The sequence below is a fragment of the Bombina bombina genome, unplaced genomic scaffold (assembly GCF_027579735.1).
Source record: "Bombina bombina isolate aBomBom1 unplaced genomic scaffold, aBomBom1.pri scaffold_934, whole genome shotgun sequence".
NCBI lineage: Eukaryota > Metazoa > Chordata > Amphibia > Anura > Bombinatoridae > Bombina > Bombina bombina.
In genome coordinates, this window is record NW_026512089.1 from 63,321 (window position 1) to 89,637 (window position 26,317).

The 26,317-nt window shown below is 35.6% G+C and overlaps 1 protein-coding gene across 1 annotated transcript in view; it reads left to right on the top strand.

Moving 5' to 3' along the window:
- The window catches only part of LOC128644119 (centlein-like), a gene marked incomplete at its 5' end in the record, with an annotated part of 74,910 nt that extends 48,953 nt beyond the window's left edge, over positions 1 to 25,957 (top strand). The window contains 2 exons of the mRNA XM_053696833.1: positions 25,280 to 25,483; positions 25,901 to 25,957. Coding sequence (XP_053552808.1) covers positions 25,280 to 25,483; positions 25,901 to 25,957 — 261 coding nt within the window. The remainder of the gene's footprint in view (positions 1 to 25,279; positions 25,484 to 25,900) is intronic.
- Positions 25,958 to 26,317: the final 360 nt, after the last annotated feature.

Here is a 26,317-nt window from a genome sequence, read left to right on the forward strand (position 1 = left end):
CATGATTGTTGGACTTGGTTCTCCTGACATTTATTTGATTGTTTGCGGGAGATTGGGTTTTTCTTAGGCGGTGGTGCCCTCAGATTGGGTCCGCCTTTCTTGTTACCCCCCCCCCCCCCCCTTCCCCGTTAGCATTCAGTGTCCTCTATAGCTTGGGTATTGTTTTCCCAAAAGTAATGAATGCAGCTGTGGACTCTCCCTGTATTTAGAAACAAAACATAAATTATGACATAGCAGATATCGCTGATTGTACAGGGAGTGCAGAATTATTAGGCAAATGAGTATTTTGACCACATCATCCTCTTTATGCATGTTGTCTTACTCCAAGCTGTATAGGCTCGAAAGCCTACTACCAATTAAGCATATTAGGTGATGTGCATCTCTGTAATGAGAAAGGGTGTGGTCTAATGACATCAACACCCTATATCAGGTGTGCATAATTAAAAAAAAAAAAAAGAAAAATCATAGAACAAAAACTCTATTGAAATGACCTCTTCTCTTAGACCGTGATCAAGGGTTCTTGAGGTGTGACATTATCTCTTACAGTTTGGGACAAATGTTTGCTCTCTGGAACAAACACACCATATTTGCTCTTTAGAAGTCCTTGTTAGTGAACATCTGAACAGCAGGAGGTCTGAGTAAACACACTTTCTTTCTGTGCAGTATATATTAATCAGAAAGGGGGGTCTGTGTCACCCACCTCAGTCATTTACAAATGGTCAAAGCATTTTTATATCAAAGGATATATATGAATGCCATATTAATCAATAACATATCTATGCACATATATATACAGGGAGTGCAGAATTATTAGGCAAATGAGTATTTTGACCACATCATCCTCTTTATGCATGTTGTCTTACTCCAAGCTGTATGGGCTCGAAAGCCTACTACCAATTAAGCATATTAGGTGATGTGCATCTCTGTAATGAGAAGGGGTGTGGTCTAATGACATCAACACCCTATATCAGGTGTGCATAATTATTAGGCAACTTCCTTTCCTTTGGCAAAATGGGTCAAAAGAAGGACTTGACAGGCTCAGAAAAGTCAAAAATAGTGAGATATCTTGCAGAGGGATGCAGCACTCTTAAAATTGCAAAGCTTCTGAAGCGTGATCATCGAACAATCAAGCGTTTCATTCAAAATAGTCAACAGGGTCGCAAGAAGCGTGTTGAAAAACCAAGACGCAAAATAACTGCCCATGAACTGAGAAAAGTCAAGCGTGCAGCTGCCAAGATGCCACTTGCCACCAGTTTGGCCATATTTCAGAGCTGCAACATCACTGGAGTGCCCAAAAGCACAAGGTGTGCAATACTCAGAGACATGGCCAAGGTAAGAAAGGCTGAAAGACGACCACCACTGAACAAGACACACAAGCTGAAACGTCAAGACTGGGCCAAGAAATATCTCAAGACTGATTTTTCTAAGGTTTTATGGACTGATGAAATGAGAGTGAGTCTTGATGGGCCAGATGGATGGGCCCGTGGCTGGATTGGTAAAGGGCAGAGAGCTCCAGTCCGACTCAGACGCCAGCAAGGTGGAGGTGGAGTACTGGTTTGGGCTGGTATCATCAAAGATGAGCTTGTGGGGCCTTTTCGGGTTGAGGATGGAGTCAAGCTCAACTCCCAGTCCTACTGCCAGTTTCTGGAAGACACCTTCTTCAAGCAGTGGTACAGGAAGAAGTCTGCATCCTTCAAGAAAAACATGATTTTCATGCAGGACAATGCTCCATCACACGCGTCCAAGTACTCCACAGCGTGGCTGGCAAGAAAGGGTATAAAAGAAGAAAATCTAATGACATGGCCTCCTTGTACACCTGATCTGAACCCCATTGAGAACCTGTGGTCCATCATCAAATGTGAGATTTACAAGGAGGGAAAACAGTACACCTCTCTGAACAGTGTCTGGGAGGCTGAAGTTGCTGCTGCACGCAATGTTGATGGTGAACAGATCAAAACACTGACAGAATCCATGGATGGCAGGCTTTTGAGTGTCCTTGCAAAGAAAGGTGGCTATATTGGTCACTGATTTGTTTTTGTTTTGTTTTTGAATGTCAGAAATGTATGTTTGTGAATGTTGAGATGTTATATTGGTTTCACTGGTAAAAATAAATAATTGAAATGGGTATATATTTGTTTTTTGTTAAGTTGCCTAATAATTATGCACAGTAATAGTCACCTGCACACACAGATATCCCCCTAAAATAGCTATAACTAAAAAGAAACTAAAAACTACTTCCAAAACTATTCAGCTTTGATATTAATGAGTTTTTTGGGTTCATTGAGAACATGGTTGTTGTTCAATAATAAAATTAATCCTCAAAAATACAACTTGCCTAAATTCTGCACTCCCTGTAATGATATTTCACCTTTTACATGACAACATTCACCATAAACCTCTCCTTATTTTATATACACATCAAACTTTATTTTCCAAGGAAGGAATGCGTACGATGTCCAAATATATACACACACATAGTAACTGGAGGGCTTGGATGTGTAGCAATTTCAAACATACAACAATCTGCCATCTCATTATACCGGAAATTATATAACCACCCTTCTTATTTATAAGGATCAGGAAATATGTTCCCAGTTGTCAATTTTAGTTTTTTTTTACAACTGCAAAAGTTAACATCTTAAAAATCTATTAGGGCTTAAATCATAGCAACTAAAACAGGGATGTATATTCTAATCATTAAGTATCAAGATACACAAAATTCACCTAATAAGTCTTATGTTTTTTGAAGATAAATCATCTGATAAACTTGACTAAACAATTAAAATAAATTCCAGTATTTGAATAACAATATTCTTCACTTAGAATAATTTGTTATAATTATTCTTAAACATTTCTATATATATATCTGATGACTTTTGGCAATATATAAATAGAGAGAGAGAGAGAGAGAGAGAGAGAGAGAGGTATTGCTAGATACAGCTATATATAGAAATATCTATTCAAAAATACTTAGAACATAGCACTTAACCCACTAAGAATCCGTATAGCTCCTTAGGGTAAGGATACCTAGCTTATCATGTGTGTATAGGTTGAAATGAGCAGAATCTAAGGAGAGCCTATGAAAAGGCTAAGGATATGTATTTAAAATATTAACATTTATTTTCAACAATAAAACTAACAGACAAATATAGTTGTAGATAATTCAATTACAATAAAAACATGGATCCATGTGATAACTAACAGTTTAAGACATATAGTTTAAAACATTTAAAACAATATATTGCAGTAATCCTGTAAATCCAAATGGCAAGTGGAGATACCTAATTGGATTTTCAAATTAGATTGTTTCTTATTCCAATATATGGGGATAGATGACAATGGATCCTTAAAAGATAATATTTGATCCTTCCCAAAGTTAGTGATAAGGATAAGGATTGAAAAAATATTTTAAGTGAAAAAAAAAATGAGTAAAAAGGTGAAAAATGTATTGATGGTGAAAAACAAAACCAAAACTCAAATATTGAAAAAACAATCAAAGTACAAAAATATTAAAAAATTAAAAAATATGTGTTTGGTGAAAAAATGTGTTGAAAAATAATAAAGAATAAAAATAAAAATAAAATGGTTATGTTATGTGTTATATTCCTTCTTGGTGGTGAATCTTCAAGTTGTGATTTGAGTGCTGAGAAAGTGCATTTGAAGAAAGAGTCCAATTTAATAATATCCAAAGTCTAAAGTGCTTTTAGTGCAAATCCTGTGAATAAAAGAGATACAACATAGTGCAATACTGCTAAAATGATGTCCAAATGATCCTAATAAAGCTTACCATATAATGTCAACGCGTTTCGACCGTTCCTTATGCCTTTATCAAGACTATATTATGGTGTACTATGGTAGCTCACTTTATAGGTTTAGGTATCCAATCAATAGCGCTGTTATTTTGGCGCCAAAAAAGGGGGTGTTACTCTTGAACCGGAAGTGATACCATCTTTGTATTTCCTTCCTGTTTTATATCCGTTTTATTTCTGTTTTAATTCAGTATTTATTCCCCTTTTTTCTATTTATATTCATATGACTTGTACCCTACTACAAATAAAAGAAATTAAATGCTGTGTTTCGCCTTTTCGAGGATCTTTACCTCCGTGTAAAAGAAAACCGGAAGTGACGGCATAACTGATTACGTCACTTCCGGTATCGCCGATGGTGTTCCATGTCACTTCCGGTTTCATTTTACAGCAGGTACCTGTCAGATCTGACATCTCTCACTTTGTAACTTGTAAGGTTTGGGGGTACAGAGTTGTATAATGTCAGGTGTAGCTTTAATGTAAATATACTAGTATCATAGATACAAGATTTTAATACTAAATTATGACAACACCACCTGTTGTGGAGTCTTAATAGAAATAAGACAAAACAACTAGATAAACTAATTGTGAAAAAAATACAATTGAGTTTGTCGCAATAAGCTCCACAATGGTAAAATAAAGATTAACTCTGCAAAAATGTAAAGTTGGATAAATCAAGAATTAAATGGTTAAAAAGTTCCATCACATTCATTCATTATAATCTTTATTAAATAAACTAGGAACAAAACACGCATACAATAGCAAAGGCTGAAATTCATAAAAACACTTAAACTCGGTTATAAGGAAATATTTATCTATTGTAATGAGTATCAGAAGTAATAATAAATAGCCAGCAGTCAAGAGATAGCTAAGGTAAACTAAGCCCTTACAATCCGAGGGCTGAATTACATTTAGAAATTAAAGCTAAGACTGATGGCTGAGAACGTAATTAGTAATATAGTATCATATCATACATTTAACCAGAGTAAGCAAATTAAAAAATGGACAACAAGGAGAGACAAGGCTACTCCTGTTGGACCCCTGACACGCATTTCACAAAGAACACTTCCTCTGAGGAGTATAATTATATACATATGATTACCAATGGTTTTTGTCATCTGTTGCACTGGCCATTCTATTGAACCATTCTGTATGTCAACACTTTAAGGCATACAACATCTTTCAAAAGATTCTCCAGACTTAAATACATTATACTGCACATTGACCTGACATGTTAATAGAATACCGAAATAAGATATGTCCAACATTGGAGAGTTGGAATGTGTTGGCATAGGTTGCCACAGACCTTACAGATTAGAGGTTACAATGTGAATGTCATTTTAAATCTAGATTACCCAGATTATATGTGTGTAGATTTTAGAAGTTTAAATTTTTATACACAAATCTTTTACAGAGCAACAAGGTGATGCGTAATAAAACATCTCCAGTCAACAGACCCTAGAATATTCTAATCACGTAATGGATTATCTCTTACTTTCGTTGGCAATGTGTTAGGAGTAGTATTGAGATCACCACTTGGACAAAGTGAGAGTTATGATGTCACTTCCGGTTTTTTTTTTTATAGAAGAAACACAGCATTTAATTTATTTTATTTGTAGTAGGGTACAAGCCATATGATTATAAATAGAAAAAAAGGGGAATAACTGCTGAATTAAAACAGAAATAAAACGGATATAAAGCAGGAAGGAAATACAAAGAGGGTATCACTTCTGGTTCAAGAGTAACACCTCCTTTTTTGGCGCCAAAATAACGGCGCTATTGATTGGATACCTAAACCTATAAAGTAAGCTACCATAGTACACCATAGTATAGTCTTGATAAAAGCCTAAGGAAGGGCCGAAACACGTTAACATTATATGGTAAGCTTTATTCGGATCATTTGGACATCATTTTAGCAGTATTGCACTATGTTGTATCTCTTTTATTCACAGGATTTGCACTAAAAGCACTTTAGACTTTGGATATTATTAAATTGGACTCTTTCTTCAAATGCACTTTCTCAGCACTCAAATCACCACTTGAAGATTCACCACCAAGAAGGAATATAACACATAACATAACCATTTTATTTTTATTCTTTATTATTTTTCAACACATTTTTTCACCAAACACATATTTTTTAATTTTTTAATATTTTTGTACTTTGATTGTTTTTTTCAATATTTGAGTTTTGGTTTTGTTTTTCAACATCAATACATTTTTCACCTTTTTACTCATTTTTTTCACTTAATATATTTTTTCACTCCTTATCCTTATCACTAACTTTGGGAAGGGATCAAATATTATCTTTTAAGAATCCATTGTCATCTATCCCCATATATTGGACTAAGAAAAAATCTAATTTGAAAATCCAACTAGGTATCTCCACTTGCCATTTGGATTTACAGGATTACTGCAATATTATTACCCTATGTGAAGAAGATTGGAATGTGAAATACAGTAAATACATAGTTAAAACCAATATTAAATAGTAATATTGAATAAAAATGCTATGTATGTATATGTGTGTGTGTATTTATGTGTATATATCTGTATATATGTAGGTAAATAATGTATAAATACATAAATGCATCTGTACACATACACACACACACAGATCTTTGTTCATTCTTGACAAAGTCTCGACGATACGAGACGAAACGCGTAGAAGTAATTTGCTTAGCTGTTTTGATCCCTGGCGGGATCCGTAGTCCAGGAGTTGTCAGTGATTCAAGCACTCCTTCAGACGGCTACAGGAAACGTCATTTACCCCGCGACTGCAGAGCGGGTTTGTTTGTAAAGCCGGCGAAGCGGCACTCTTACTATAGAAACAGAACTGACCTGTTATACATTCCTGGAAGTACCGCCACAAGGGATCAGCTTTTGGGACATAGCAGTTGGCTAATATATGCATAGACCTATGCACTATCTTGTGAGTGTTCAATTTGTTTTATGTGATTTGTTTGAATAAACTGTTTATACCGCACTTGAGTCTGCGCTTCTCCCCTTCTATCATTTACAGATCTTTGTTGTATAGAAAAATATTAGAAATTTATCATAACATAAAATGAATCATAGCATTTAAAGCAGATGGTGCTTTGTAGCAATGTGTCCATACTAGAGGACTGTTTGAGAGGTTGGAGTTTAATAGGTAATTTGCCCTAAATTAAATCAGTATTGGTCTGATGTACTAGAAATGATCTTTAAGGGTATTGACTCTCAAATACTAAATGATCCTTCTACTATTTTACTGAACAGTCCCTATATAAAGATAAGTAACACCAATATTTCCCTTTTTCAGATTATGGCTAAAAGTGCAAGACTGTTGATTTTACAGTTTAGGAAAAGAGAAAATATTCAAGATGTGATATAGTATGTGAATACTAAAAGTTAAGGAAACTATTGTTTTAGAAGACTATTATTGTATTAACCAAGTAAAGAAAATTAAATGAATGTCTATTCTCTCGGATTTGTATATGGAGATCAGAAATAAATCATATAAGCTAATGATTAACTGAAGAATATTGTGTGCTTAAGATAAATAGTTATGTCTGTTTAAAAAATATAAAAATAAACTGGTGATAGTAACTAATATAGTAAGTTTGTGTAAACGCGTGTTAATAATTAATTAATGTATATTCATTTTTAATTATGGTATATTTATGTGAGTTATGTGGATTTATGTAGTGGGTTTGTGATATGTAAGTTATTTTCTCCCTGCCTTATGGGAAGTAATGTTTGGGAGGACTGTAGAGATAGCTGGAGGGAAAGTTGTAACATTGGCAAAGGTGACTGACAACATTGTGCCATTGGATTAGCAGTAAGGGAGAGAGAGTGCTACTAAGCATTAGCTCAGTGAGGAATTGGTCTACTGTTGTGTTCTGTGGCACAGTGAGGAACAAGGTCTGTGCTATAAAGCACCACTCCAAAGGGCATAGTAGTCATTCTGTACATGGCATTCACCACACACAAACCGAGCTTCATTTCATATAGTCCAATCCCATTGCCATGTGCGTAATTAACAAACTATGAAAAGGCTTATGGATCTAAATAAGAAGTATTTTTAAGTGTAACATAATACTATATAGAGCACAGCAAATCTATTTAGAATTGAATGTGTTTCTCGTATTCACTTCATCAATGATTCTTGGAAGGTCAATCTTTATGCTTGAAAAATAATATTATTATTATTTATTTGTAGGGTGCCAAAATATTCCACAGCACTGTAACATAGGTGCATTATGTCAGGTACAAAAAAATGATGAAGGGGTAGAGAGGCATCAGTCCGTGAACTTCCTCCTGATCACCTTGAAAAAGGTGATATACAGGATAGGTGCACGTGTGAGCTTATATGCTAAAGTGACTGAAAATGCTTGTTCCTGTTGCCATCTCTCAACTAACAGCTTATTTCCCGTAGCTCCCATTTCTCTTTTACCAACTCTGTGGTGCCTAAACTCTTATTCTCCAGAAGCTTTATCTTTTGTATACAGTATTTTCAGGATTTAAAGGTACATAGAACCCATTTTTTTTCTTTTACAATTTAGATAGAGCATATCATTTGAAACAACTTTCCAGTTTATTGCATTGCTGCACATTCAGTATAGGATACCAAGAGAATGAAGCAACATTTATAATAGAAGTAAATTGAAGTTGTTAAAATTATATGTTGTATTTGAATAATGAAAGAATAAAATGTAGGTTTCATGTCCCTTTAATATATAATTATATATATTGATTTAATGCTACCTACTTATGTGGTTTATGTTATTTAAGAGTGTAGTTATAAGTTATCCTTTTATAAACGCTATTCAACTTAAACTGTGAACATTTGACAAACAAGGTAAACACAGGTTTATTACACTCTATCAAATACCTGAATATTTTACATTAAGGGGTAAATTTATCAAGCCCCTACGGCAGCAAGTTCTCACAAGAACTTGCTCGCCGTGATTTATCAAGCAGCGGTCAGTAGACCGCTGCTTCCCTAAGCTCTTCGCCACCTCTAAGGTGGCAAAATTCAATCTCCTCGGTCGAGTCCGACCGAGGAGATTGACAGCTCCTGCCTGCATGTGATTGGCTGTGCGTGGGCAGGGGGCGGGATTGCACGCGAGCGCAAAATTGCACTCATGTGCAATGTTGATTACCTACGGGTAATTTCACCCCGCCACAGGCGAGCTGAGGCGTGGAGGGGCGCATATACGTGCCCCTGTATGCCTCAGCTATGATAAATGTAGCCCTAAAGGGAGCATTTCAGTCATCCATATGAAAAACAGCATCTAAAAATGTTTTTTCATATGTTTTATTTTTTTTTCCTCGTTAAAAAATGTCAAGTAATAGTTTAAATTGAATCTAATACAGCTGTATGCTGTGTATATTATTCTAATGCTCATTGACTGATAGGTGCTTCCTGTAAATGCTTATTGGTTGATAGGTACTTCATGATATTGCTCACTGTACATTAGTAGTTAGTACCTATAAGCCAATTAACGTATTCAAATGATATCAATGGAGACAGCACAGATTCATCAGGGACTGCCAATCTCAGTGTACACAATGAAAAACAATTTAATACAGCCTCTTGTCACAAAGAATAGCATTTCTTTATTGCTACCACATCATGGGGAAAAAGATAACGTTTCAAGCCCTATATTAGGCTCTTAGTCATGTCTCTATAAGCCACCTAACAATAGTAGGCAATGTATATTGGTGCACAACAGCCAGTAGTGAATTCGAATTTTCTTTATTGCAATTAAAAATCTTTCTCCCTCCAGGGATACAGGAATCTCAAGCTCAGGTGATTATTCATCATCAGGTGAAGAAAGGGAGACAGAGACAGAAGCCAGCAGTGTTGTACATTTGCCCAGCAATATTTCTTCTACTATACTCACATCTAGTGCGGGCTCTAAATATCTATCTGAACCAAGGGGAAGTATGGACCCCTTAGCTACAGGCAACACTGAGCAGGCAGAAATTGTGCAGGTTTTTTCAAAGGCACCAAAAAGATTCGAAGGGGGGGGGGGGGAGAAAAGGGAGAAAAAGGAATTCTAAAAGATACTCCATTACCCCCCAGATGAGGCAGGTCACAGACCAAGTACAATTAAATTCTGTTGTCAATTTATCTTCTTATCCACTCAATGAGTTGGAATACAACGTTTTGAGCTATGGTCTCAACTTTGTTCCGACAGATAATTTTAATCTCTTCCAAATATTGGTGGATGTAAATAAATTGATAAGGAATCTTACCCTGAAAAAACATTTTATCACAACACCTCATGATCAATCCTCAGATAGGGAGACCATAGAACGTATTTCAATTCAAAGTGAGTCTCCCCTTACATCTGAGGAAGCCTGGGATCTGGAGAATTTGGAGGTACAAGAACAGAGGGATTATCAGAATTTGATTTATCTGATAACTCTAATAATACTGGTCCTTCTTTTCGCCGTGCCTCCAAGTTCTATCCTATACATACTAGAGGAGCAATTCTGGAAAAATTTCAAACAAGAATAGAATCAGACTTAAACAGGCTGGCTTATACCACTAATAAGAGAAAATATTCTAACCTTAACAATGAAGACATTTTCACCCTCAATAATCTGAAAGAAAATCACAAATTGGTGATTCGGTCAGCGGATAAGGGGGGTCAGTGGTGGTTATGGATAAGAGTTTTTTTTATCCAGGAAGCATCACGACAACTTACTGACCCCTCACAATATCAGGTATTGGATTTCAATCCTGTACACCGCTTTAAACGTGAATTGGCACAGCTATTGGATGATGGGAAGGAAGAGGGTTTTATAGATCAACCCACATTTGATTTTTTAGTGGTAGATTGCCCAGTCACTCTTTAACTTTTTACCCAAGATGCACAAGTCCCTTGTGGATGTAAAAGGAAGGCCTATTATCAGTGGCATCGGTTCTTTGTTTGAGCCCCTTTCCCAGTGGCTGGATGAAATTTTGCAGCCACTGGTTAAGGGGCTAAATAGTTATCTCAGAGATACCAAACAACTACTGAATGAAATGGTTAACTTTGTGTTGAGGGAAGGATACAGTTGGCTTACAATTGATGTTGTGGCGCTGTACTCCTCCATTCCGCACAATAAAGGCCTTGAAGCACTGAATTTCTGTCTGTTAAGGTTTACTAACTTCAGTCATGGGTTTCGTGGATATATCCTCAGAGTGACAGAATTTTTACTGACACATAATGCTTTTGTTTTCGAGGGAGTTCATTACCTCCAAAGATGTGGGACAGCCATGGGGGCAAAATTTGCCCCTTCATACGCCAACCTATTTATGGGTTGGTGGGAGCTGTCCCACATCTTTGGATGTGATGAACTCTGGAAACATAAAATTATTTACTACAGGAGGTACATTGACGACCTGCTAATGATTTGGTATGGTACAGAAGAGGAAGCTTTGAACTTTGTATCCATACTTAACGAAAACAATATAGGCATAAAATTCACATATGAATTTAATAAAGTCAGTATTAATTATCTGGATGTCACTCTGACAGGCACAAGCAACAAGAATGTTAATACCAAGGTGTACAGGAAGCCCATCACTGGTAATACTCTCCTCCACGCCAGGAGTCCTTAAAGGACAATTTATTAGACTCCGGAGAAACTGTACAACGGATGAGGAATATGAGAAGCAATCTCTTGAGCTGGTTGAGAGGTTCTGTGAGAGGGGTTATAAAAGGGAGCTTGTCAGTCAACATAGACTCAATATTGGGGTTAACCCAAGAAATATCTATCTTGAAAACAAGAATAAAGGCAGGGAAGATAAATTTGAGGGGGTATTTCACCCAATACAGTAATCAATTCCATCAAATTTGCAATATTATTAGAAAACATTTTAATATTCTCAAAGCGGCTGATGGGTTGGTAGACATTGTTTCAAAAGGGTGTAGATATGCTTTTAGACGTGGTATAAGTTTAAGTAATTTGCTTGCCCCCACACAGCTTAAAGATAAAAACAATGATGTTTCATCATGGATCACATTTAAAGGAAGATATAAATGTAATTTTGTTCAGTGCATTGCTTGTGAGTTTCTACAACAGGGAGAAGGCTTTAGGAGCTCTATAACTGGAGAGACTTTTCAACATTCCTCATGCTTAAATTGTAGAACTAAGTTCGCAATTTATCTATTAACCTGCACAGAGTGTGGGATACAATATACAGGGCTCACAACTAGGGAGACAAGGGAAAGGATCAGGGAACATGTTTCAAACATTAAAAATGGTAAATTAACCACACCCTTGGTCCAGCATTTTAAGACTTGTCACAACACAAGCACCAAGACACTTAGATGGACCATTATAGAACAGGTCAAGGTAAATAAGAGAGGTGGCGACAAGGAAAAGTTGCTGGCAAAGAGAGAGGTGTTTTGGATACACAGACTCAGAACCAGAGTCCCAGAAGGTTTAAATTCTGAATTTGACCTGATAAATTTCTGGGAATAAATTCCTAGCTCTGGGTCTGTGTATTCAAGATTAAATCCTAATTCATATAATGAGTACTTGTTACACAGTCTGCACACTATATGGTTTTTTACATATGTTGTTGGGATATAATGTGGGTAAAAGTATAGTTTGTGCATTTAAATACATGTCTATTCACTTGTTTGAATATTGTACTCCATGTGTAATCTGTTTTCACTTTTCTGATTTCTTGCATTACCAATATGATTCTTATCATATTTGTCAGTGTTCATTAAATGAATTCTATCAATTGTTACATTGTTTATAAATTATTAATAATCTTAACAACAGCTGATTGTTTATGTTGTTTAAGTTTCACATGAGTGTGTATGTTATACCTTGTAATAGGTAATTGTAATCCTATTATAATTTATGTGAGGAGAGTTGGATTTAGCTTCACTCCAGGTATGGTTTTAATTATATTTTTAAACCAATCAGGTATCAGGAACTGGTTTATTAGACTGGTGCACACCTGAGACTGCAGCTACGATTACGGCTTCATTGCCAAAACATGTCAGCAGACAGTCACTAGAGTGAAGCTATCTCCACTCACTACTAAGCTTGAGATTCCTGTATCCCTGGAGGGAGAAAGATTTTTAATTGCAATAAAGAAAATTCGAATTCACTACTGGCTGTTGTGCACCTCATTTGAACTTTTCTATCTCAATTTTGTGGAACTGAGGTTGCACCAGTTCCAGTGTATTTCATCTGCACATCAATCACAGCTTACCGATCTTGGTCCTGGTAATTGCCGACGATTACATAACATCATTTGGGAGAAAAAGGTTCTGTGAACCGGAAGTGGGCCCAGTGACGTCACACGCCATCGGAGAGGAATCACGCAGAGGAGACCGGAGCGGTCAGAGAGGGCGTCAAGTGCCGGACCGGCTCCGTGTGCACCTGGTTTGCGCACAGAGGGTCGTCGTTGGCTTCTGCTTTCCTGATAATCTGGCAGGGTGACACTGGACTTTACAAGACCAAGAGAGGTGAGAGATTGACATCATAACCACACACGGCGTTGGGGCAATTTGTTAACCGTTGTTCAACTCCTCAGACATTTCACAGCAGTATTTGTCTGTTTTTTGCCTAAGTAACCAGTCGCCTCAGGTGCCGACACATATTGACTGTTTTTAATGTATATTGGTGTTTAGGTTAAATTTAAACAACCTGCATATTTTATTGCTACGTTTATGTGGCTGGTCATTTTTTTTGTAATGTTTCTTTAAATTTTGGGTTATTTTTAATTTATATATGATTTGCCAAACCATTTCTAATAGATTTTGAGGTTTTCATTATCTTTTCAGCAATCTAATTTAAGCATAACAGACTGGCATTTTTACGTTCCTGGACATCTGAAAGCATCTGTGCTAATTGCAACCCATATTTAGGATGACCTCATAATAATGTAGCTTCCTGAATTGTCATGTCTGTCTTTTGTGAGAATACCACAGCTGCATTTATCTATTTTAGACAACTGTATTTCAAAGGTAAAGAATACTTGATAGGCAATTAGCAATAATTAGGAAACTTCACATCAATAAGATGTCAACACCGATTTTTTTTTTTAAATAAAAAAGTTCAGTGTCAGTGGTTAAAAAGAAGTTTTGTGTCTGACACTTAAGTATGACATGAGAAACATGAAATGGTAATTTAACTTTTTATTTCTCCTTATTATGCATGCACTGTATTATTGTGTCATTCATATAATCTACTGACAGAGTGCAAAGGGTGTTAAAATAGTGCTGTTAGAGGAAAAAGGGAATTAATCTACCATTGGCCAATTAGCCAAAGGTTTCTTAATGGTCTCTACAGGCTACTGAAGTCTAACAAGTAACTAACGCATTGGTTAAAAGTCTTTTATATTACCGTCATTTGCTTAACATTTTTGTGAAGGCTACTGTTGGCTGCTAATAAGTTCATCTGACAGAGAAAGGCTTTTAAATGAGTGATTGGGAAAAACTCCTCAAACTTCAGTCTAGCTAATAAATGAGTGATACACTCCTGCCTCCAGGGCTTACTACATACATTTTTCATTGCCATGTTGTATAAGTGTTGAAATTTTAGTCACAGGCTGACGGGTAGGTATATATTTCTCTCATACAAAACTAGTTTGACAAACTAAAATGGTTTTAAAGAAATGTTGAAGAGTTTTGTTCTTTTTTAAAAAATCTAAAATGAGAGCTTTTTTCAATGTATTAAAGGGTTTTTAAGTCTATTGCAGTCATGAATACACCAACCTTTTCTTGTCAATTTAAGAGAGGCATATCCCTCTCCACCAATAATGTTTTGGAGTTGTCCTGCTACAGAGTATTATCAGGAAATGCAGAGGTGTTAATACAATATTCATTTCTAGTTTTTACTTAAGAATTGTGCATTTAGGGGAAAATATTTTCAACATGTTTAAATGCTTTTTCCAATGCATGATATAAATACATGTTTTTCAAATTAAATAAATAAACAAAGTTCATCAACAATATTGTGCTTGTAATAACTTTTGTTGAACTTTTTACCATTTTAAATATTTTTTCTTTGACATCATTACACTTCCAGAAGTCACATTTCTCAAAGGTAAAACATTTGAAAGAATCACAAAAAGTTTAATAAATGTATTGCACCATTTATCCATATTCAGTTTCCATAAAAAAATATCCCTATCAGTAAACTCTTTTCTTTCATAAGGTGGTGAGAGTCCATGGGGCATTACTCCTGGGATTCAACTCCTGTCCACTAGGTGGAGACAAAGATTCCCAAAACTCTAAAAGTACTTAATCCCTCCTACCTCACTAATATGCCAGTTTTTAAGTTTTGCCTTTCAGGAGGTGGGTGAAAAATTGAGGTGCTCTCTGGATTTTTCCTAGAGAGGGGTCCTCATAGTGAATTGAGGCCCATTTTCCCCTCAGCTGCTACAGAAATATAGAGGCGATAAATGAAGTATTGGGTATTGACATAATTAGTCACATAGCTGTCACAGGGACTGGTGTCCTAGCCTCCTCCTGTTGGGTTGTCAAGATACTCCTTTACAGTAATCCTCTGCTGTGACGTACACAGCACTGGATGGGCTATCTGCTGTAAGCTGATATGTCTGCAGGGGGTTAGTTCAGTAGAGTTAGTGCAAGTTAGACTCAAGTCTTGAAAAAGGTTTATGTTTGACCGAAACGCGTCGACTGGTGAGTAGCATTTCAATTTATTTATCTGTTTTAAAAACCATCTGCACTATTATTATTTCTTTCGGCAGAAGGAATATAGACCTGGGTGACGCTGGAGCTGCAAATTGTCTATTGACGCTGAAGCCCAATCCCCGCTACAGGCAATAAATCCCTCACATAGACTGTTAAACCACAGAAAGAGGAATTATCTTAACCTGGAACATTTTAATATTGACTATTAACGAAATTATCTTATTTTTGTTGTTATTATTTTTGTCGGCTGTAATCATGCTGGTCACTAGTGATATTTGAGGAATCCACTGAAGTACACATAATTATTTGGGAGACATCCGTTTTTTTAAATTTTGATTTTTTATACACCTTTTTTCATTGCCTAAATTTTGAATTTTTTGGTTTAAAATATCGTTTTACAGTGTTTATTAGTATCACCAATTTTTGAATTATTTGTATTATTTTGCATCTGGGACCTGGTAATTAGCACCAATCGAATTTTCTATTTTGAATTGTTTATTCTGACTTTTTCACGAATTAACCTGTCACACAATTAGCGTGTATTTAGCACACATCCTCTTCTCATTCCGCTAGCGGAGAACGGTCACTGATCCTTGTGAGGTACAGTAGATCGTTTCTATTCTTTCAGCTGAAAGCACAAAAGGAAGCAGTACGAGTTGGGGCCATAGCCCACTTTCAACTTGTTTAAAAATATATCTCCAGAGGGACAATACTGCTCTGGTTATATCTGTGTGTAAAAGCAACTTTGAACATAACCGTATTAGAGATACCAATAACCGGTCTGTTTTGAACTGTGTAAAAAAATTCTAGTAGGGAACATTGTCACAGAATCGTATGTTTTATTGTAAAACCGGTCTGATAACTATAGTAGGTAGCATTGTTATAGGATCGTTTATTTTATTTCTGGATGTTTCTAAGCCACCACACTTAAGTTATCCATAATAACAACAGGTGACACTACCATTTATTTTATTGTTCATTTCGAAGGCACCTTTTATGTTAAATGTAACATGTGGATCTATGTAAGATAATCCACTATATGTATACCAAATTTGTTCATCATCTACCTTAAGAACACCAACTGTTTTACACTTTTTTAAGATTGTCTAAAAGTTGCCCAGAAGTTATGTTTTAATGTAATAATATTTTAATATCATTTTGAATAAACCACTTTGTTTTAACTTAATTGTGAAGGAATTGGTTTCACATTTTGAACCCTGCCGGTTAGCTGGCGCTTTGATATTTTCTGATTTTCCTTTAAGGTTTCTGACCACTAGGGGTCACCCATCAGAGCTAAGGGTTCATTTAGTAGTAGGCGCTAAGTGATTTCTTCCAATTGTTTCATCATACTATTAGGGTAAGTTATAAGATGTAGTAAAGTTAAAGAGGGTACATCAACGCTAAATATCGGTGGTTATAATGTAGTTGCTGGTCTGTAAAACGAACTGATAATTGTACTCTTAGGAAGTTAGTGTATTGTGGACATTCATTTGACCATACATAGAATGACACAATTAACTGAGCCTCTAAAGTCATACATATGGAGGTACTATAGTTTGCATATTAGGTTTATAATGATGAGGACTCAGTGTAGATCCCTTTAATAATTTTAAAAGAAAAGCAGAAACAGGCTGATATAATTAGAGCTCAAACATAGGAGATGTAAACGTGTATATATATTAACTAAGAACATAAATGAGCAGCTTTTGCACAATCTAAGAATTTAGTGGATAATAACTGTTCTGGGGGCATTATAGCATGATATACCAGGTACAATAAGTCTGAGGTGTAGACATGTGGATATAGATAATCCGGAACGTAGAGAGCTATGAGAAGTCCCCTGCTCACCTCCGTGTACAGGTTGGCAATTAGCCCACACCAATTCTAGCATGTCCCCGCATAAATAGCCACAAACTAGTATCCTTCAAAAGGCTGGATCCAGAGTGGGGAGCTAGTAGGGCCGAAGATACGACAGCAATGAGTCTCCACAGTCTATGTCCCCGTGCTGGCTTGATGGACTGTGGAAACAGAGCAATTGACAGTTTAGAGGTACGTAGCTCTACTCGTTCATTCAGTGTAGAGTAATTCAGAGCTGTCATAGTATCTGCATATGGGGCAGCAGGAGATTGATCTGGTAAGAATTGGTGTTGTATGTCGGTCTCCGCTTCATGTGTAGGAAGAATTGTTGCAAATGCTCTCCCCAAATGATGGTTATTTACACGCAGTGTTTCAGCCTGTAATATTGTGGGAGGTACCTCGCTCTCCTTGGTGGACTCCAGCATACAGCCTGCTGTGCTAATAATGTCTGTATTCGCGGTTCTGACCGTACTATCTGCCTTTGCCCACTTTACAACGACTTCCTTTGTAAGCTCGGTGCTGTTTGCAGGTTTTAGGTTAACAAGGATGAGCTTTTGCTGCAAAGTTGTCAAGCAGCACTAGTACCTGTATATAGAAATCCTCCATATTATTTTTATGTAGTACCGAGCTCCTCATATATCAAGTTGCGTCTGTGAGGCTGACAGTCCCTGCTACCTCGTGGTCGCTGCGAGTGTCTGAGGCCCAAATAGATGCCGTGTTGAATGTTTAAATTATCATCGGGTGGGTCTCTACTTATGGATATGGATGAGATACTTTACTAAAATTTATAATGTATGCCTCCCAAATCTAATAGTACATCAGGAGCTCATGAGATGGGCGTCTTGCTTCTTCTATGGCTGGCTCCGCCCCCTTGTTGTTTTTAAATGTTTTAATACAGGGCCAGACATTTATTAAGTAATTTGTGTCCATTTGTTTTAGAATTTAGCTAAAGCATAGGTGACACCACAAATATCCTATTAAATAAGAAATCACTTAATAAAATAAAACTCAAGAAGTCAACTGGGGACAAATATGCTGGGTGCTGAAAATGTTTCTATTTTTACTGCTGATTACTAAGATGGCTCCATTTTGAGCAAAATATATATGTTAGACACTTGCAAAGCGATCATAATTAAAAATTAGCGTATGTGTTCAGAGAATTACTATTTCTCTCTTACCTGCATTAAAATGCATTGTAAGTATAACATTTACAAAAAACACAGCAGATAGAATAGATGATTTATAAGACAACATATATTTTTTTTCATAAAGTTGGTGAGAGTCCATGAGCCATTACTCCTGGGGAATTCCACTGCTGGCACTTGGAGAAGGCAAAGATTTCCAAAACTCCAAGAGCATCCAAAAACCCTCCCACCTTACTGGTAAACTAGTCTTATCTTTGCCTCTGCAGGAGGAATGTGAAGAATTGAAGTGCTCCAGATGTTTCTCCTGTGAGAGGGGTTCTCAGAACGATTTAACTCCAATTTTTCCCTCAAAGAGCTACTTTTTGGAAAGAGGGAGGTCTATGGAGTATTGGGTAGTGGCACAATTTCACCCAGTGGGGGCAAGTCACAGGGACCGATCCCTTAGCCTCCTCAAAGGAGAACTTGCACTTCCTTGACAATGACAGAATGACAGTTTCCCAGACTTTGACCTGGGTAGAGAGCAGCAATTTCTGTACAATCTCTGCAGTTTATATTCCAGGGGTGAGCAATTAAGAAGCATACGTTGTCAATCGCCAATCTCTTCATTCGCAGAAGTGGTCTCTTTCAGTCAGATAGTGGATTAATGGGGTCTTCCAGAAATATATCTCATGGCTTCTCGGTAAAACAATAAGCTTTTTTTTTTTTTTTTTACTTTGCAAGGTCCAGGGATCCTCAGGCAGAGTTTGTGGATACTCTAGTAGATCTTTTGTTGTTTTGTCTGCCTTGCATCTTTCCTCCTCTTGTTCTGTTACCAAGAGTAATAGCCAGGATCAAGCAGGAAGTCTGATTGTCTTAAGTTTATAGAAAAATATTTAGCAACTTACATATTGCTTTAAAATATAGTAAAGTCAAACTCAAAGGGACAGTCTACTCCAGAATTGTTATTGTTTAAAAATATAGATAATCCCTTTATTACCCATTCTCCAGTTTTGCATAACCAACATATTAATACACTTGCTACCTCTGTGATTACCTTGTATCTAAGCCTCTGCAGACTGCCCCCTTATCTCAGTACTTTTGAAAGACTTGCATTTTAGCCAATCAGTAGTGATTTAAAAATAACTACACAAGAGTGAGAACAATGTTATCTAGATGCCACACATGAACTAGCACTTTCTAGCTGTGAAAAACTGTCAAAATACACTAAGATAAGAGGCTGCCTTAAAAGGCTTAGAAATTAGCATATGAGCCTACCTAGGTTTAGCTTTTAATAAAAAAATAACAAGTGAACAAAGCAAATTTGATGATTTGATGAAGTAAATTGAAAAAGTTGTTTAAAATTACAGGACCTATCTGAATCATGACATTTTTACTAAACTGTCCCTTTAAATAAATTTGATAGCACATGAAATTTACTTCTAATATTAATTTTGCTTAGTTCTTTTGGTATCCTTTCTTAAAGGGTAATGCAACCCAACATATTTTTCTCATGATTCAGATAGAGCATTCAATTTTAAACAACTTTCCAATTTGCTTCTATTATCACATTTGCTTTGTTCCCATGACATTGTATGTTGATGAGATACCTACGTAGGTACCTAGAGCACTATATGGTAGCAGTTTTGCAAGAATGTTATCCATTTGTAAGAGCACTATATGGCAGCACTATTTCCTGCCATTTAGTGCTCCAGGTACCTACCAACACAGAATGCAATGGGAACAAAGCAAATGTGATAATTTAAGTAAATTGGAAACTTTTTTAAATGTGTATGCTCTGAGTGAATAAAACGAAAATCGCTCTAACCAAAAGAGAATAAATGGTGATTGTGCTCAAGCAAAAGCATTTACTTTGACTTGATAATATGCGCGCTATTTCTGTTAGAGGTACAAAACCCTTTAGGGACCAGAAAAGGTTTGAATTTCAGATTATTTGCATTTTTTTGCATCTGTAAAGTGCTATAGCCTTGAGAGCGGGGTGGGACCAAATGTAAACAACGATATCATGTAATTTAGGCAATATTTAGATGTCGTATTGCATCTTATACATGCAACCTAGAGGTAGTTTATATCATTTTGTATTATTTTGTATATGTAGTACAGTCAGAAAGATAGTACAGGTGATATAGACTATGGTTTGCATTTTACAATCTTCTCTGCCAGCATCGTTGGTTTGGTCTTTGAATTACCGGCAGGGAAAAATGGCCATTTTTAAAATAATTTAATTTAAAATATTAAAGGGACAGTCAACACCAGAATTTGTGTTGTTTAAAAAAGATAGCTATTCCCTTTATTACCCATTCCCCAGTTTTGCATAACCAAGACAGTTATAATAATGTACATTTTACCTCTGTGATTACCTTTTATGAAAGCCTTTGCAACCTGCCCCCTTATTTCAGTTCTTTTGACAGACTTGCATTTTTGCCAATCAGTGCTCACTCCTAGGTAACTTCACGTGTGTGAGCTCAATGGTATCTATATGAAACACACAAACTAATGCCCTCTAGTGGTGAAAAACTGTCAAAATGCATTTAGATTAGAGGCAGCCTTCAAGGTCTAAGAAATTAGTATATGAACCTCCTAGGTTTAGCTTTCAACTAAGAATACCAAGAGAACAAAGCAAAATTGGTGATAAAAGTAAATTGGAAAGTTGTTTAAAATTACATGCCCTATTTGAATCATGAAAGTTTTTTTGGGACTTGATTGTCCCTTTAATGAATAAGTCTGGGTTTCAGAATTCCAGTTTAGGGGATATGTACCTGCACTAGCTTTGTAGGGTTATTTTGATTTATTAATATATGTATTTAGTAGGGATGGGTGAATGTGCTGAAAGTGTAATTTGTTTAATACCTGTGGACATTCGTTTTGGACAATCCAATGTCGATAAGAATGAAAAACTATTAAATCAAATGTTATTTCCTATTTTTTCCAATGGCATGGAGAGTCCACAAATCCATTCTAATTATGAGTGGGGATTCAACTCCTGGCCACCAGGAGGAGGCAAAGAACACTCCAGCAAAGGCTTTAAAGGGACGTAATACTCATATGCTAAATCACTTGAAACTGATGCAGTATAACTGTAAAAAGCTGACAGGAAAATATCACCTGAGCATCTCTAGGTAAAAAAGAAAGATATTTAACCTCACAATTTACTCAGCTCAGCAGAGTAAGTTATGTGTAAAAAGTTATACTCAACTGCTGCTCAGGTTAAAAAAAAAAATGAAGAAATGAACAGCAGCCAATCAGCATCAACAGTGCTGAGGTCATGAACTCTTTTACTGTGATCTCATGAGATTTCACTTAACTCTCATGAGATTTCATTGTAAACTGCCTTAAGCTGAATAGGGAAATAAGATGAGAGTGCACGTAAGTTCTCTCCTTCCGCTGTCCCGGACAGACATACTAATTTACTGCTTAGAAGTCCTTTACAATGGGATGTGGCTACTGAGAAACTTTTGAGGTAAAATATCTTTCTTTTTTACATAGAGATGTTCAGGTGATATTTTCTAGTCAGCTTTTTATAGCTATGCTGCATCACTTTCAAGTGTTTCAACATTTGGGTATTATGGTCATTTAAGTATCTCTCCCACTTCCCATAACCAAAGTCATTCTTTACCTTGTACATCTAGGAGGATGTGCAAAGATGCTGGCTGAAGAAACTTTAGTTTTCAAAGGTTCATAATTAGATCGAATATACACATTCAAAATTTCGAATGTAACATTCGATTTAACAAATACTATTCAAAAGTTCATGTGGTAGGGAATTTAGTAAATTGATACATAATTGATACTAATATATCAATTTGAATGTTTCTATATCGAATATTGCAATTTTTTTTTCTATTCATAGAATACAAATACACACAAAAGAAAAAACAAAAAATTTATCATTTCTTTAGGAATCTATGAATATTCTTATATATGATCTGATTTCCAAGTAAAAAGATGTCTGTTAACTGCTAGATAGACCGTAACAAGGGAGTTTTATTTTCTAATATTTTCCCAAATAGTTTTTGCTTCCAATCCCATCTTTCCAGATTATTGCATTTAACAATTACAAATATATTGATTCAACTTTTTCAAATTTGAATATTGCATAATTCTAATCAAATTATTTCAATAAATTCAAATTGAATATTACATTTAAACAATACATTAGAAATATTACATTTAAACAATACATTAGAAATATTACATTAAACGAATGTTAGAAAATTCAAAACAAACAAATGTGTTAAAATTTGTTTCATTTTTCGTATGTTGCAAATCATTCGCCAATCCCTATTATTTATTTATGTTTTGCTAAGTAACTAAACTATATTTGTGCTTCCATTGCTTATTGCCTATAAAAGAAGTTGATTAAACATAAAAGCAGTAACCCAGGCATTAAAAAAATCTGGTTCAATACAATGCGCTTAAACTTTTTTTTCTGAACTATTACAGTAAAAAAAATAATTTGATCAAGTAATAAGTATCCCCTTGATTTATACGGTAGTCATTTTCGTTCCATTTCCAGTAAGGGTTGTCTTTTAATTAAACATAACATTTGTGCAACTGACTCAAAGTACTTTGGCTGCTGTATGTGTTGGTAAGTCCTACTCAGTGGAAATAAACAACTAGCATCTGGTATTGTGTCCTCTTCCAGCTTGGCTTTTACCTATTAAGTATATCAATCCCCAGTCAAGGTTATGGAAAGTTGTTTTTTTTGCCTTGCCATGATGTGTTTACAGTAGATTATAGGGAAAACAGCCTCATAAAAGTCTGTCCAACAAGATATTATCCTCAACAGCTGCTCCATTTTGGTGTACCCTCTAAAGTACTGTATAAACTCCAAGCCAGATAAAAAGGTCACATTATTAAAGAAAACAGGAGAGACGTGTAAGACCACCACAACAAGCTGTTATTTTCATTACTGAATACTGAATACATTGTTAACATTTATTAGATATACATTTTTATTGGTGGTTTACCCATAAAACTTCCTTCAAAGTACTAGGCTGATTGTATTGTAAATGAAATAGTAAACAAACAACTGCAAAATACTATATTAGACTTTTTTTTATACATAACCATTTCATATTAGCATGTAGATTATAAAATATTTGTTACTTATACTAGCGTTGCATTAGATCTTAGATGTATTATATGCACATGTATATGTTTAGCCATAAAGGCACGTGGGGCTCTCTTTGCAAGAGGCACATATCACTGTAGAAGTAACAGATTTCACATTACATTACATTGTACCTGTAACTGTTATTTTAGCATTCATTAGGGGTAAATTAATGTCAAAATATACACAGGTTCAAACTGAATTCATTTTGTATTTTAAATAATATCCAAAATTAGTTTTCTTAGTAGTTTTCCTTCTTTTATTATACTGAGATAGCTGCAGAAGGCATTAATATTCTTGCTTCTTGACTGCATTAAATACTTATTAAAGGGATTTGAAACCCCCAAAAATCTTCTTGTTCAGGCAGAGCATACAATTTTTACAAAGTTTCAAATTTACTTCTATTATCAAATTTGCTTCATTTCCCATGGATTTCTTTGTTGAAGAGTTACCTATGTAGGTGTCTGGAACACTATATTGCAGGAAATAGTGCTGCCATCTAGTGCTCTTGCAGATGGATACAATTCTTGCAAAACTGCGGCCATATAGTACTCTAGACACGTACATGCTCCTGAGCTTACCTCCTTTTCAACAAAAGAAACCGAGAGAATGAAGACAATTTGATAATAGAAATGAGAAAGTTGTGTAAAACTGCATGCTCTGTCTGAATCATAAAAGAAAAATATTGGGTTTCATGTCCCTTTAAAGTGCCATAAAACATGTTGAGATCTGTGCATATTCTAAAAGGGCTAATTAAGTAAAAACTAGTTTGCATAAAAAAAGTATTTTAAAATAAGCAAAATGACTAACATAGCTATGCTGTCTGGAGTAGACCTATCCCGCCTCCCCCTTATCAGGGTTTTACATCAGAAACACAGGCATTGTTTAAAGTCTGTTAAAGTCTTGTATTCTACCATATCAACGGTGGATATAGATGCAGCCATAAAAGGAATTGTGTGGGGGGAGTTAGAGCTGTACAATTCAGACACTTAAAAGAAAGGGTTAATGGTGAGGGACTGCAGTATAAATCTGCAGGTAAATTATTTAAAGTACATATTATATTTTGCCTTTATCCCAATCTTTAAAGGGACAGTCTACTCCAGAATTTGTATTGTATAGAAAGATAGATAATTCCTTTATTACCCATTCCCAAGTTTTGTATAGCCAACACTGTTATATTAATACACTTTTTACCTCTGTGATTACCTTGTATCTAAGCCTCTGCAGACTTCCCCCGTATCTCAGTTCTTTTAACAGACTTGCATTTTACCCAATCAGCACTGACTCTTAAATAACTCCACGGAAGTGAGAACAATGCCATCTATTTGACACACATGAACTAGCAGTGTCTGTCAAAACTGTCAAAATGAACTGAGATAAGAGACAATTCAACTGCTTAGAAATTAGCATATGAGCCTACCTAGGTTTAGCTTTCCACAAAGAATACCAAGAGAGCAAAGTAAATTTGATAATAAAAATGAATTGGAAAGTTGTTTAAAATTGCATGCTTTATTGGAGTCATGAGTTTAATTTTAACTAGACTGTCCCTTTAACTGCAAAATGAACTATGGCAAGCACGTGGAAGCCATATTATCATAATATTCAGGTAATGCTTTATATCTAAAAATTAGTTGTTTGTGTTACAAAAATACTTTATCTTGCAAATAAAACCATTTTGCATTATTTTTTCCCTTCAATTAGAAATTGTCTTTAGATCTCACTGAACTTCAACGAGAAAAAGAATATATGGAACAAAATTTAGAGCAGATGAAAGTGCAGCTGGCTCAATTCAAAAGGTCATCAGAAGTGCAGTGCCCTGTGACTTCAGACCTGTCTCCAGCCGTCCCATTAACTCCATCAAAGAACATAGACCCAGAGATGAAACAGCTCCAGAATAAATTAAAGGTACAATACATGTTATCTTTGATACCAGTGTTAATGTTTCATTTACAATTATGAGCAACTAATTAAAAATTGCAGTAAAACTTACATTTTCTTTTGTTTAAATAATAGGGGTTCTATTTCAGTGAATTAGAATTCTACAAATTGTAGCTCACTGCAATCTATTAGAGATCCATTAAGAAGAAGAAAAAACATAAACATGGTTATCGTGTGGTTTCAATTTCTTTACACTGTGTAAATTCCACTCATACTTTGAATCGAAAGAATTTGACATTAGTATTCCTTCATTTTGAAGCATTTTCACATTTGACCTTTTTCGATTTCAACATTTTGGACAGATTCAAGTGACATGTCATTGTGGTTAATGTGGCATTTTTTTATTTTTAAATGTTAAATATTTTGTTCATGTTCATTTATTAGCCTCTGGGCAAGGTTCCTTGCCAGCTAGAAAACCTGGCCTCCTGGGTCCAGGCTTGATAAAGGCATTAAATCCAAAGTACAGCAACAACGTTTCAGACCTGTATCCGGTCCTTAGTCATGTCATGCACCCTGGATAGCGCTTGCTTATTGGTGGCTACATTTAGCCACCAATAAGCTAGCGTAACCCAGGTTTTGAACTAAAAATGGTCTTGCTGCTCTGCTTTACATTCCTGCTTTTTTAATAAAGCTAGCAAGAGAACGAAGACAAATTGATAATAGGAGTAATTTAGAAAGTTAATATCTACTGTTACTGGAGGTAAAGGGGCTTTTCTTCCTCAGGGCAAAAAGTCTAGAGGGAAATCTAAAGCTTTTAATCATTTTTGTTCCTTTCACCAGAATAAGGAACCAAAGGTTGAC